General features: G+C 29.4%; 1 protein-coding gene across 1 annotated transcript in view; it reads right to left on the reverse strand.

Moving 5' to 3' along the window:
- The window catches only part of LOC117181607, a 327912-nt gene that overhangs the window by 147636 nt on the left and 168433 nt on the right, over positions 1–11843 (reverse strand). The window contains exon 2 of the mRNA XM_033374469.1: positions 5635–5786. Within this exon, the coding sequence (XP_033230360.1) occupies positions 5635–5786 (152 nt within the window). The remainder of the gene's footprint in view (positions 1–5634; positions 5787–11843) is intronic.

The raw sequence follows: 11843 nt of genomic DNA on the forward strand, positions 1-11843 counted from the left end.
ATTTATATTATTTATATTTATCCATCAGTTTGGCTTGAAAATTAAACTATTTGGTCGAAAATAAACTTTTGGTTAAAAATTCATATTTTTTGTTGAAAAGTCATCAATTTGTTAGTCAGTTAAACTATTTGATTAAAAATGAAATTTTTGTTTAAAAAATTTATATTTTTTGCTAAAATTTCAACAATTGGTTAAAAGTTAGACTATTTATTTGAAAATTTAACTTTTTCATATAAAAATAAACTTTTTGCTGAAAAGACATACTATCAGATTGCAAATTCAGCTGGTTTGTAAATAAATCGTCTTTTCAGTTTTAAAATTCAACGCCTTTGTTGAAATTTCGTGTATTTCATTAAAAACTTATTTTTTTTGGTAAAACTTTCATCTCTTTCGTGGAAAATTTGATCACTTTGATTGAAAGTTTAGGTAGTTTCTTTTTTTTTTTGTAATTGGAATGACGGTTTTGATCTACTAGTCTAAATCAAAATTGTTTAGTCTTCAGCTGTTAAAAAATGCTTTCTAGCTCCGCTGGAATTCGAAATCATTTCTGAAGATCTTTTTCAGTAAAAAATTAGTTTTTTTTATCTGGGAGTTCATCAGTTTCATTTTAGGTTGGAAATTTTTTATCGTAAGTTAAAAATTCAACTGATTTTTGAAATTTCATATTTTTTTATTCAACTGGTAAATTTTGTTGTCATGGAAAATCAATTTTTAAATTGCTAATTTTACAATTGTATTCTTATTTGAATAACGAAGAATATTATAGTTGAAAATTCAATTATTTGCTTGGATATAAATCCTTCTTGATTAAATATTAACTTTCTTGTTGAAAAAATATTTTTTCCGGCTTAAAATTGAACTGTCTTTTGAAACACTGGATTTTTTAGCAAGAAAACTTAACTCTTTTGTTAAAAATACGTGTATTTGAGGAAAATAATAATCGTACTTTTTAAAATAATTTACTTGATTTAAGATTTAAAAACTTTTGTTGGAAATTTGTCTTTTGGTAGACATCCGTTTGGATTAAGAGTTCATCTTTTATGGTAGAAAAGTTATCGTTCTTGGTTAAAAATGAACTTTTTCTTGGAAAATACAAACTATTAGTTTGAAAATTCCACTATTTTGTTAAAGTCATCTTTTTTAGGTCAAAAATTTTACTGTATTGTGGAAAATGTATCCTTTTAGAATTTTAGAATTTAGAATTTTAGTCCACGTGAAGAAAGTGGAGATGGAAAATTTTGTTTCGAATTTTAAATTTTCAAACATACATTTTAATAGGAAATTTGATTGCGCACCTTTTTTCTAATGAAAAAAGTTGTAGCTTTTTTAGTTAACGAAATAAATAGAAAAAACGATTTTTTCACCAAACCCAAATTTAATTTCTATTTTGACTTCAATTCGTACTTAGTCACTTAATTTTTAGAATTTCGTAATAAAATTTACAGAGAATAAGCTTTGCACTGTTCTAAGAGTAACTATGAAGGTCGGACGTTGAAATACTTACATAGAAAAAAGTTCATAATTTTTTTCCGTCACGTCATAAAAATTGGACATTGATACTTTCCAGCGCTTAGGGTGTCGAGCGAATTTTGAGCTAGAAAGAAGTTCCAGCGACAAGGTTGGTCATTAAGAAATAAAGAAGTTTTAAAACAAATATTACTTCGATTAATTTAATGCTTTAAAAACTATGGTTGTTTTACTTCGAGTGCGGTCGGTGCTTGCTCGTAGCCAAGAGCGTCTCCCGCGTCTCCGCTCGGATAATTGAATTCGATCGACAGCTCGTTGAAAGTACACAATGAAAATTAAATAAGTACTACAAATAATGTTTTCTTATCAATATATTATACTTTACTCTTTAGGCTTATGGAAAAATGATGATAGAAATTCTTTCAAAACAAATTTAAAATATAGGAAACTGTTATCATTAAGGCCTACCTTTTATAGTAAATTCTGCTATATTGACAAAACGATGTAAACAAAGCTGTGCATCTGAGATCATGAATCAAATACTACAATGTACAAAATATAAACAAAGTGGTAATTTCTGCTTCGATCTTTGAATATTGCACACTTAAAGAGTTCTTCCAAGACTTAATAATAATAACCGAAAGTTTTTCGAATACAAAAGACGGTAAAAATAGTGTACAGTTCGAACATGTCAGTTGAAGTTTACGAAAAGTATGACGGTACTCCGGAAAAGTTTCAACTTCAAATGACATGTCAATTTGACAAACTATTAAAGCGTCAGAAACCGAAATGCATTGGAATCACTAAAGAAAAACTGAAATATGTAAAATGCTTGTTAAAGTATTTATGTCAGTCTAGAAAGGATTTTTACGAAACATTTTTCCAATACATAGTTGTAAGAAATGGGAAAGATGAGGAAGACTGAAATAAAAAAACAGTAAAAAGAGAATAATCGAGTATTTTTAATTAACATAAATATTAAATATAATAAAAGTTAATTTTCAACTGTCTAAATGCGCATTAAAGTCCGAGAAAATAGGGCGTTTGAAATCCAAAAAGAAATTAAAATGCTTGACCACTATTTGTCTTGGAAGAAATCTTTAAATGTGCAATATTCAAAGAACGAAGCAGAAATGATCTTTTTTTTACTTGGTTTTGTCAACATAGCAGAATACACTATAAAAGGTAGGCTTTAATGATTACAGTTTCCTATATTTTTAATTTGTTTTAAAAGAATTTTTATCATCATTTTTCAATAAGCCTAAAGAGTAAAGTCTAATATATTGATAAGAAAACATTATTTCTAGTACTTATTTAATTTTCATTGTGTACTTTCAACGATTTTTCGACCGAATTTTTTTATTCGAGCGGAAGAGCGGGAGACGCTCTTGGCTACGCAGGAGCACCGACCACACTCGAAGTAAAACAAACATAGTTTTTAAACCGTTGAATTAATCAAAGTAATATTTTCCAAAAATCTTTTTGATTCCTTACTAAACAACTTTGTCGCTGGAAATTCTTTCTAGCAAAAAATTCGCTCGACTCCCCAAGCGCTGGAAAGTATCAATGTGCAATTTTTATGACGTGACGGAAAAAAATTATTAACTTCTTTCCATGTAAATATTTCAATTTCTAACCTTCACAGTCACTCTTAGAACAGAGCAAAGTGTAATCCCTGTAAATTTTATTACGAAATTCCCAAAATTAAGTGACTGAGCGCTAGTTGAAGTCAAAATAAAAATTAAATTTTGGTTTGGTGAAAAAATCGTTTTTTCTATTTATTTCGAAAACTAAAAAAGCTACAAATCTTTTCATTAGCAAAAAAAAAGGAAGCGGAATTGAATTTCCTATTAAAATATATGTTAAAATGTATGTATGTTCCTATTAAAATGAGACGGGAATGAATGAGGGAGTAGAAATTTCCCAAAATTGTTAACTTGGTTTATGAAAGGACACTTATACCAAAATTAATTTTTTATATAATTGAGTGAGATTTTTAGTTCAGTGACTCATCATAAAGACAATAAATATTAATAAGTGAATAATTAGACTGATAAAAGTGAGTATATCGACACTAAGCAATTAATTACAAGCCGAGGTTTCCTTAAATTATCCTGTAACATTCATACAGATTACGAGAGTTGATTAAAAAAATACATCATATAAAATTGGGAAACATCGATTTGTAAAATAGGAACTTATGGCGGGATTTTTAAAAACATACACAACTATACGTTGCGGTATGAAAATACGATTTTTTACGGACGTTGGGATCGGATGAAGTCTACTGAACCATTGAAAATAGTTATATGTGAGTATCGTGTACAATTTTGTTAAAAAAAGCAAGGACAATTGATCTGGTTCGCCGGAAAATACGAATACAGGTATGGCCGGCGCACCCTCTCTCACGTGACGTCACGCCGTATTTCCGTTCACAATCAGCGCGACGGTGACGCTATAGCTTCAGTGTATGGCCCTATTATGCTCCCGATTACGTCCATACTAATGCTGCCAATCTCACGATTGTGTGCTCCTCTGAAATACGGTAGTTATTTCCGTAGACGATCAATCAATATTACGTTCCTCTTGAGGAAAAAATTTCATTCGCTTTCAGAGCCCGAGATTTATGGCAAATCGAATATAAATTTTTTGGGGTGGCTTTGAATATTTTATTAGTAAGCTGGCCCTTATTATTAAAATTTTTGTTTTCTCTAGCTAGTGCACCTTGTTTCTATGCCCAAAAAAAGAAAGTAAATCACATTTTAGTAAACAATGGTTAATACTTACCCGCCAAACATGGGCTTTGATATTTCCAATGGGATTTACATAGAAGAAATCATAAAACAACAAAACATCTGGAACCTGTCAAAAACCCCTAATTTCTAAAAATCACAAAAAGGGGGCTATATAAAAGCGCCAAAAAATTTTTTTTCTTGAAGTTAATAACAAATGGTGATCGCATAAATTGTGTAATGTAATACTTGGCCTAAGAAATTATTTAATAAATTTAAAAATCAAAAATTAAAAAACTAAGATACCAAATGACGGTAATTAAGAATTAAAAAATTCCTCATTATTACAGTTTTTAATTAAATGCCAATTCCCGATTTAAAAAAAAATTATTACTACTCGGTTTCATTTAGTTGAACTTTCAAACATTCATTTAATTTAATTTAATACTCAAATAATGAAGCATCAAAATCAGTTCACTTAAAATCTAGTTCTCTCCCATTTTTTTTAAGGAAATTTTTTTTCCATGAATCACTTTATCGTTTCTGAATAAACATTTCTTCTTATCATGAAGTTTAAAATTATTTCGTTGTATGTATCAATAACCTATGTTTTTCATTTTGAATTAGTCACATTTTAATTTTCTTCCAATATGTGTGATTGCTAAAATTATCAAGCAGTTTCTGAGGCCAAACAGTTTGTTTTTACGAAGTTTCAAAGTATTTCGTTGAAAACTTTAAAAATTAACTATCTTTCAATTTTTAATTGACCACCTTTTTGTATTTTTCAAATTTTAGATTTTTAAATTTATCAAATGATTTTTGAAACCAAACAGTTTGTTTTCCTAAAGTTTAAAAGAATTACGTTGAAAACTGTGCATTGGCTTGAGAATAAATTATTAAATTTTTTACCATTTTTGGTCACCCTTTGGTAATCCCATGCAAATTTCTTTTCTCGGAGACATAATGATTCAAATAAAAATTGAAGAAATTATACAGATTCTTCGTTTTCGTATGATTTTACCCATTAAATTATTGTTTAAGTAATGTATTTCGCTTGGAATATAATTAGAAAGTCGTGAATTTTTCAGAGTTTTCAACTTTTAAGCTAGAGCGACGCAATAATGAATTAGAATTAACAAAAATAATTGTTCAAATAACTTATTATTTGTAAAAATATTATCGTAGAATGTTCAGTTTTGAATTAGAGTGAGGAAATAGTCCATCCATGTTAACAATCATAATTATTTCAACAATATATTATTATTTTTAATAATATTCACTTTGAGTGATGCAATTTAACAACAAAAAAGTATAAACGATTTATCGCTGTTTATAACTATCTTCTTCTGCAGTAATGCCAGAAAATTGCGTTTAGTTTCATAATAAATAGTTTACTTATTTTCTATGATTATTAATAATGAAATTGTATGCTTACTGGTTCAGACCAAGCTTCAAGTGATCACCGGCATTTCGTAAGAGTGCGTGAGCCTCACTGTTGGTAAGGTCGCGAGTGCTTTTGCCGTTGATACTACTTATCAAGTCACCCTCTCTGACACCCTGCTGAGCAGCTTTACTACCTGGATTGACCTGAAACATCAAGAATTTTATTTATTTTTTAATTCACTTCTCAAATATTAGTATTCCTTTGATGAAAATGGATGATATTTACTACTTTGTTAAGTTAATTATACTTAAATAATTATAAATATACATACATTGTCGCAATGGTCTTATTACATAATTGTAATTTGATTTTCAAAAAACTGAAAGATGAGTTAGTTTAGGAATTTTATTGGTTATGTTTTAAATAAAAATTACTTCAGCAGTAAGCGAATGAATCGTGATAAATCTTGTAAAATTAATTTTGAGCTTGTTAAACATACATAAATGTTTGTAAAATTCACAAATACTATTAAGTATTGCTCTTATAATTTCAAATTTTGCAAAGTTTCAACATTTTATTTTTTTAATTGAAAATAAAGTAATATTTTGAGAAAATGTCTTATGATAATTGAATTTTCACTTTCCATTTTCACTTTGCTAATAACTTTAGAACAGTATTCAATTCGAATGATTTTTTTTACATTGGATTAAAGGTCCAATTCTTTACCGTAGTTTAAATTTGATTTACTTTTAACTGTTTTAAATTTCGAATTTATGCTTTAAGTTTTCAAAACAGGTTTTTTTTTAATTTGGAAAGTTTTAATTGTTTTAATATCGCAATCTTCAATTCAATTGCATTAAATAATAATATTTAAATATCAACTTTGTAAGGTTCTATTAAGGCCATTTAGATGAGTGGGTCACGTGGCCAGATTCCTACCTTACCGCAACTTTTTTATTTCCCAACTTGTCTTCACACGAAACGTCACATGAGTTCAAAATTTGAAATACTAAACAAGAAGTACTAAAAATGGTGGGTCTGGTCCTAATTTTGTATAATTAGGAAAACAGTTTTTTGTTGTAAATATTTTTTTTTGATTTTTTTATAATCATTGAAGTTTAGGACCAGACCAGAAAAAAGAAAGGTGGCGGTCAGGTAAGAATCTGGTCACGTGACCCACTCGTCACATGGTCTTAAACAATTTTGATTGAGGTTGATTGAGAAAAGAGGTTGATTTTAAAACTAGATCATCCTCTTTAAGTAACTTCTATTCAATTATTTAATTTCATCCCCAGTGCCTTCATAATATATAGAGAATGAACTTTCTCTCCCGGCTCGAGTGTCAACCCGGCGGACAGTAGTGTAGGTTGGGTGACCTGTCTGCAGGCGTAGGGATTTATCTCACATTTTTGCACAGCGTGTCGAACTTTTAAATTTAGACCAAGAGGTATACACTCAAATTTTCCTCAAAATGTCAGGAAAGCATGAAATTCGGTTGTAAGGTTCCGTTTTAAATTAAAAAAGTTTTCAGACCGATTACCAAAAATGTAACTGTATTAATTCAAGTAAGCATGATATTGAACTTTTTAGATCTGATTTTGGTTAGAGATTTCACAGTTTCGAAATCTACTGGAAAGTTTGAAAAAAGTTTAAGGTAAAAAATGGCAGTGTTTTTTGAAGAACTTAATTTTTTTATTTATTCAAAAAAGAGATTTAAAAACTATTTACACAGAGAAATTCTTTCTCTTTTAACGCTCTACAGAAAGTATATCGACATTTTATTAATTTATTTAATTACTTTGCAAAATTTTCATTTTTTTTGTTGTTGTTTGAGAAGTTTTTCCTCCGACCGTTCATTTACATTCTAGAATCCCTTCCCTGTGAAAAGGCCGAGATCAAAGCATTGGTATAAATCCTTTCTTTCAATTCTATGGGAAAATCAATTTAAAGTGTTTTATGTTTTAACATATTACTTTTTTAAATACAAATATTCAGTGATAGGACGTAACTAATATACCTTTTTTCAGCGCTACTTATTTATTCATTTTTTTTCTGCAATGACTTCCAACAAATTGTTCCTTTTAATGTAAGAAGGTCTCCTAAATTTTTTTCAGAATTAAAAATAAACATTTAGGGGTCTCTTAATCCCATTAAAAAAAAACTTTTGTTTATTTGCTGTTGTGATGGATTGTGTTACAATAAGGTCCAGGTTATCTACTTACAAGCATGAGCTTTTGAGATCTCTAAATAGAAGTTTTAAATTCTTCCAAAATTTAAGAAGTATTTGGACACCAAAAAGAGGAATTTTTAGGGCAGCTATTTGAAAAAAATTGGGCCTTTTCTTAAAACACCCTAATATATATTTCTAAAATACAAAACAAAACTTAAAATCAGAATTTTAAGTCTATTTTAAGTATCTTCAACACTGTCAAAATTAATTTGAATAAAACATCCCTTAACATTGAAAAACTTCCCCGAAACCAAAAGAAACAATTAAGTACAAGAACGAATATAGCAAGAGTTTGGAAATAATTTTGAGCTGCGTCCGAAAACATCAAACACTTTTTCAAAAACCACTCCGTAAAAGAAAGTATGCTATTATTGGTTTTTCGGGCATGGTTTTATACCTCGTATTTTTCAATACTACCGTATTAAAGAAAGCCTAACGTAAATGACATTCTTGTTCAGGCAGACTTTATAATTGCCAAGTGTATAAGTAAATAAACCGCAATCGCAAACTGACTTACGTAAGTTTGCCCTTAGTAAGACACAATAGGATTATCTAGGTAAATAGTGAAGATAAAAAAAACCTTTGTTTCTTAAATTACAATTTTTTAAAACTCTTTTTTACCATTGCCCATTAGCCAAGGTAATCCCATGCTTTTAAACAGCAAGGATTTAATTCATAAAATTTAAACGTAATCTCATCAAAACGTCCATGTAACACTGTTTCTATTTCAACGTAAACGCCGACGCCGACGCTAATAATTCCATTTTGCGATCGAGCATGCCAGTGCCTTTAACGGAGGTTTTTAGTCAAATGCTTTCTGAGTGTCAAAGGTGGATTTCGGAATTGCGCTTCGTATTTTTGGAAAGCTAGAGAAAGCAGAAAAAACAGAAGTGAATTTTTCTTGCGGGTTATTTTTAAGTAGATAAAGTTGAAATTGTTCGCATCGAAACAAAACAATATTTAAAAGATTCGACATTGTAACCATTTTCTTTGTTGTGAGTAAACCTTAACACTTCAAGATAGTTTTTGTTGGGGGCAACCAATAAATTTTGGGTTGTTAGAGAACCTTCAATTCTAAGGGTGTTTTCACAATCATAGGGGTAGTTTTTGACACGATGGTTCGGGTTTAATGGCTCCAAGTCTAGCTGGCAATACCATGATTTGAAAAAAATGCAGAACCTTAAATATAGCTTTTGGGTATTAAATAAGCCCTTAATTATGGTGTATGTTATGCATTGTTTAGGTATGGTCCGAAAAAAGAAAACCCTGCTGATATACTTAATTTTAAGTTTGATGTCAAATTCTTTCAATAGTTTCTTTTCTAGTGTTAGGCTAAAGGTGATAAGAATAGTGTTTAATATTTGCGTATAGCTGAAAAGTACTCATAACTCTTGATCAACTTTTTTTTGTACCTAATAAAAAGAAAATCTTATGTTTGAAATTTTTCCAAAGATAAATTAATAAAAGATTAAAGCTTCTGTATATATTATTCCCATCATTTAAAAACCCTCAAAAACGATGCATTATGCATATAATAGTAATTTTTCTAAATTATGCATGTATATACATTACGGTAGTCTACATTTGTAGCTGTAACAATTCGACTTCCGATTTTTGGTAATCGATCGCACCAACTTTTTCTTTGTTCGGAAATAAAAATTCCGTACTTTTTTTAATCTGCCAACATTAACACGTGCTCCGGATAAAACGAGTACTTTTTAACTTTTCATAAATTAAACTTATTTTGCGCCCGAAAACTACCCCAAAGAATGATAAATATATATTTTTTGTAAAATTTGCAATAAAAAGACGTTTTTTTTACTTTTTCAACATGAATTATTTTAATTCCATAAGCGACAAGTTCCCAAGTATTTTATAACTAATTTTAAATTATTTAAACAATTGTCACTTGTATAAACAATTTTTACTTACCCTTTAAATCGTTAAAAGTTATTGTTTACATGATAAATGATACAGTTGATAAATTTCAAGAATAATATTTCTTGCTTAAAATTTTCGGTAATTATTTAAACAATTTTTCTAGTGTGTACCATAAGGAGATATTATTTTCTGAATAAATACCACAATTAACGAATTCTAAGAGTAATTAGAAGAGACATAAGAAGCCACCGAAACACGAGAGCCTGCATGCAAAAATGCATGGATGTAATATAAGCTAGAGAAGTATGCCAGGACAGAAAATTATTGCGGCAAATAGTTAGTTAATAATAAAAGTGTTAGTATAACGAATAGCGCCTGAAACAAAAGACCTTTGACACTAATGAACCCAATTGGGGCACCTTACATCACGACTTTGTGAGGATCTTCACTTGGGGTGATTGCTAGAGCAATTGATCCGCAACATGGTCGGAGCAGTGTTGCGGAACGAACGTTTTATTTAAATAAATAATACGAGAATTCTGGATCAATCTTAAATTTTTATATCCCTTCCTCACATTACTCCTTCCCACCGAGTGATACACGCCTACCCCGACAGAGAAATGGCTTAATCGTGTAATAATAAAATATCTTTTCTTACGATATTAGGCAATTATTTAATCAATTTTCATTTGTTGAAACAATATTTTGCCCCTGTAGATTTACAAAAGCTATTACTTTCTGAAGTCAGTAACGCAATTAATAAATACTGAAAGTGATATTTTGTTTGACTTCTTTTTACTTGCGCTTTTTCATAAAAAATGTGGAGATAACTCTAGTTATTTTTAATCTCTCACACAACGTCGTTTATTATTCAGCATTTTTTTGTTTTCGAAGTTATACCCTAATTTTTTAAACAATAATAATTTTATTATACATTTTTTGTCAGTTACTTCCTAATTAATAATTTTTTTAGATCGATTTCGCTGATAAAATAAAATATTGATTAATAAGAAACATAGCGTAAGAAATTCGAAACAACTAGAATTTTACTTATCTTTCCTAGGAAAAGAAGCTAGTTATGTTAATTGTTTAAATAATTAAAAACTGCCTTTACACATAATACCACTCTTTAAATTGTTTAGCTGCGACATTAATTTCATAAAATAATAACTTTTTACGACTTAAAGAATGGAAAATTTTTTAAAGTAAATTGAAATTGTTTAAAGAACTGCTAAGTATTTTTAATAAAGAAATATTACTTTTAACTTTTGCTGACTTTCATTAATTAAAAAAAAATACTAACTATTCACGATTTGGTGAAAAAATATACAAATAGAAATTGTATAAACAATTAAAGTTTTTTACACTAGTCAACTTTATCATTTATTCCGAAAAATAATAACTTTTTACGATTAGCTGGAAAAAATACTGCTTTCACAAATAATAATTTCTAAACAACTAGAAAAAAATACTTGAATTCTTGTCAGCATTTGACAGGGACAATACAAGGGTGTTAAACGGGGGGGGGGGGGGGGGGGGGGGGGGGGGGGGGGGGGGGGGGTCAAAATTTATTGGTGGGAAATTATTTCTCGGACATTTCTTAAGAGGTATTTAACTTTAATTTACAAAAAGGTCATACGTACTTCTTTTTTCCATTTTTTAGAAAATCTAGATTTTGCGATTCAAGTAAAATCCCATATTAATTTTAAAAGCCCAGACACACAGGTAAATATAAAACAATTTGAAAAATAGGGAATTTATTTTTCCCGGAAACGGAAACATTGAAGGGATCGATCAACAAAAATCTAAAATCGAATTTTTGAACCACCCTGATATACATATATGTAAATATTTTGGAAACGGTTCGAAATATAAAAAAGGTACGGAACTTGGTGTAGAGAGTTTAAAGAGAGACTTTTACTTTTGTTAGGATTTTGTAGCCACGGGCAGAAACAGTCGTGCTTTTTACCCGTGAGGTGACTAGAGCGGAGGAAAGTAGGAGAAATATAATAGCAGGTTAAGTAACTACGTATAAATGAGTGGAACGGTAGGAGGGGGGAGGGGTTTGTACTAAAATAAGTTTAAATAGGAAAGGGAGAAGTATGGGAAGAGGGGGGACTATGAGGGAAGAGTTGGTGAGATATCAGGA

This window comes from Belonocnema kinseyi, chromosome 10 (genome assembly GCF_010883055.1).
Source record: "Belonocnema kinseyi isolate 2016_QV_RU_SX_M_011 chromosome 10, B_treatae_v1, whole genome shotgun sequence".
In the NCBI taxonomy this organism is placed as follows: Eukaryota; Metazoa; Arthropoda; class Insecta; order Hymenoptera; family Cynipidae; genus Belonocnema; species Belonocnema kinseyi.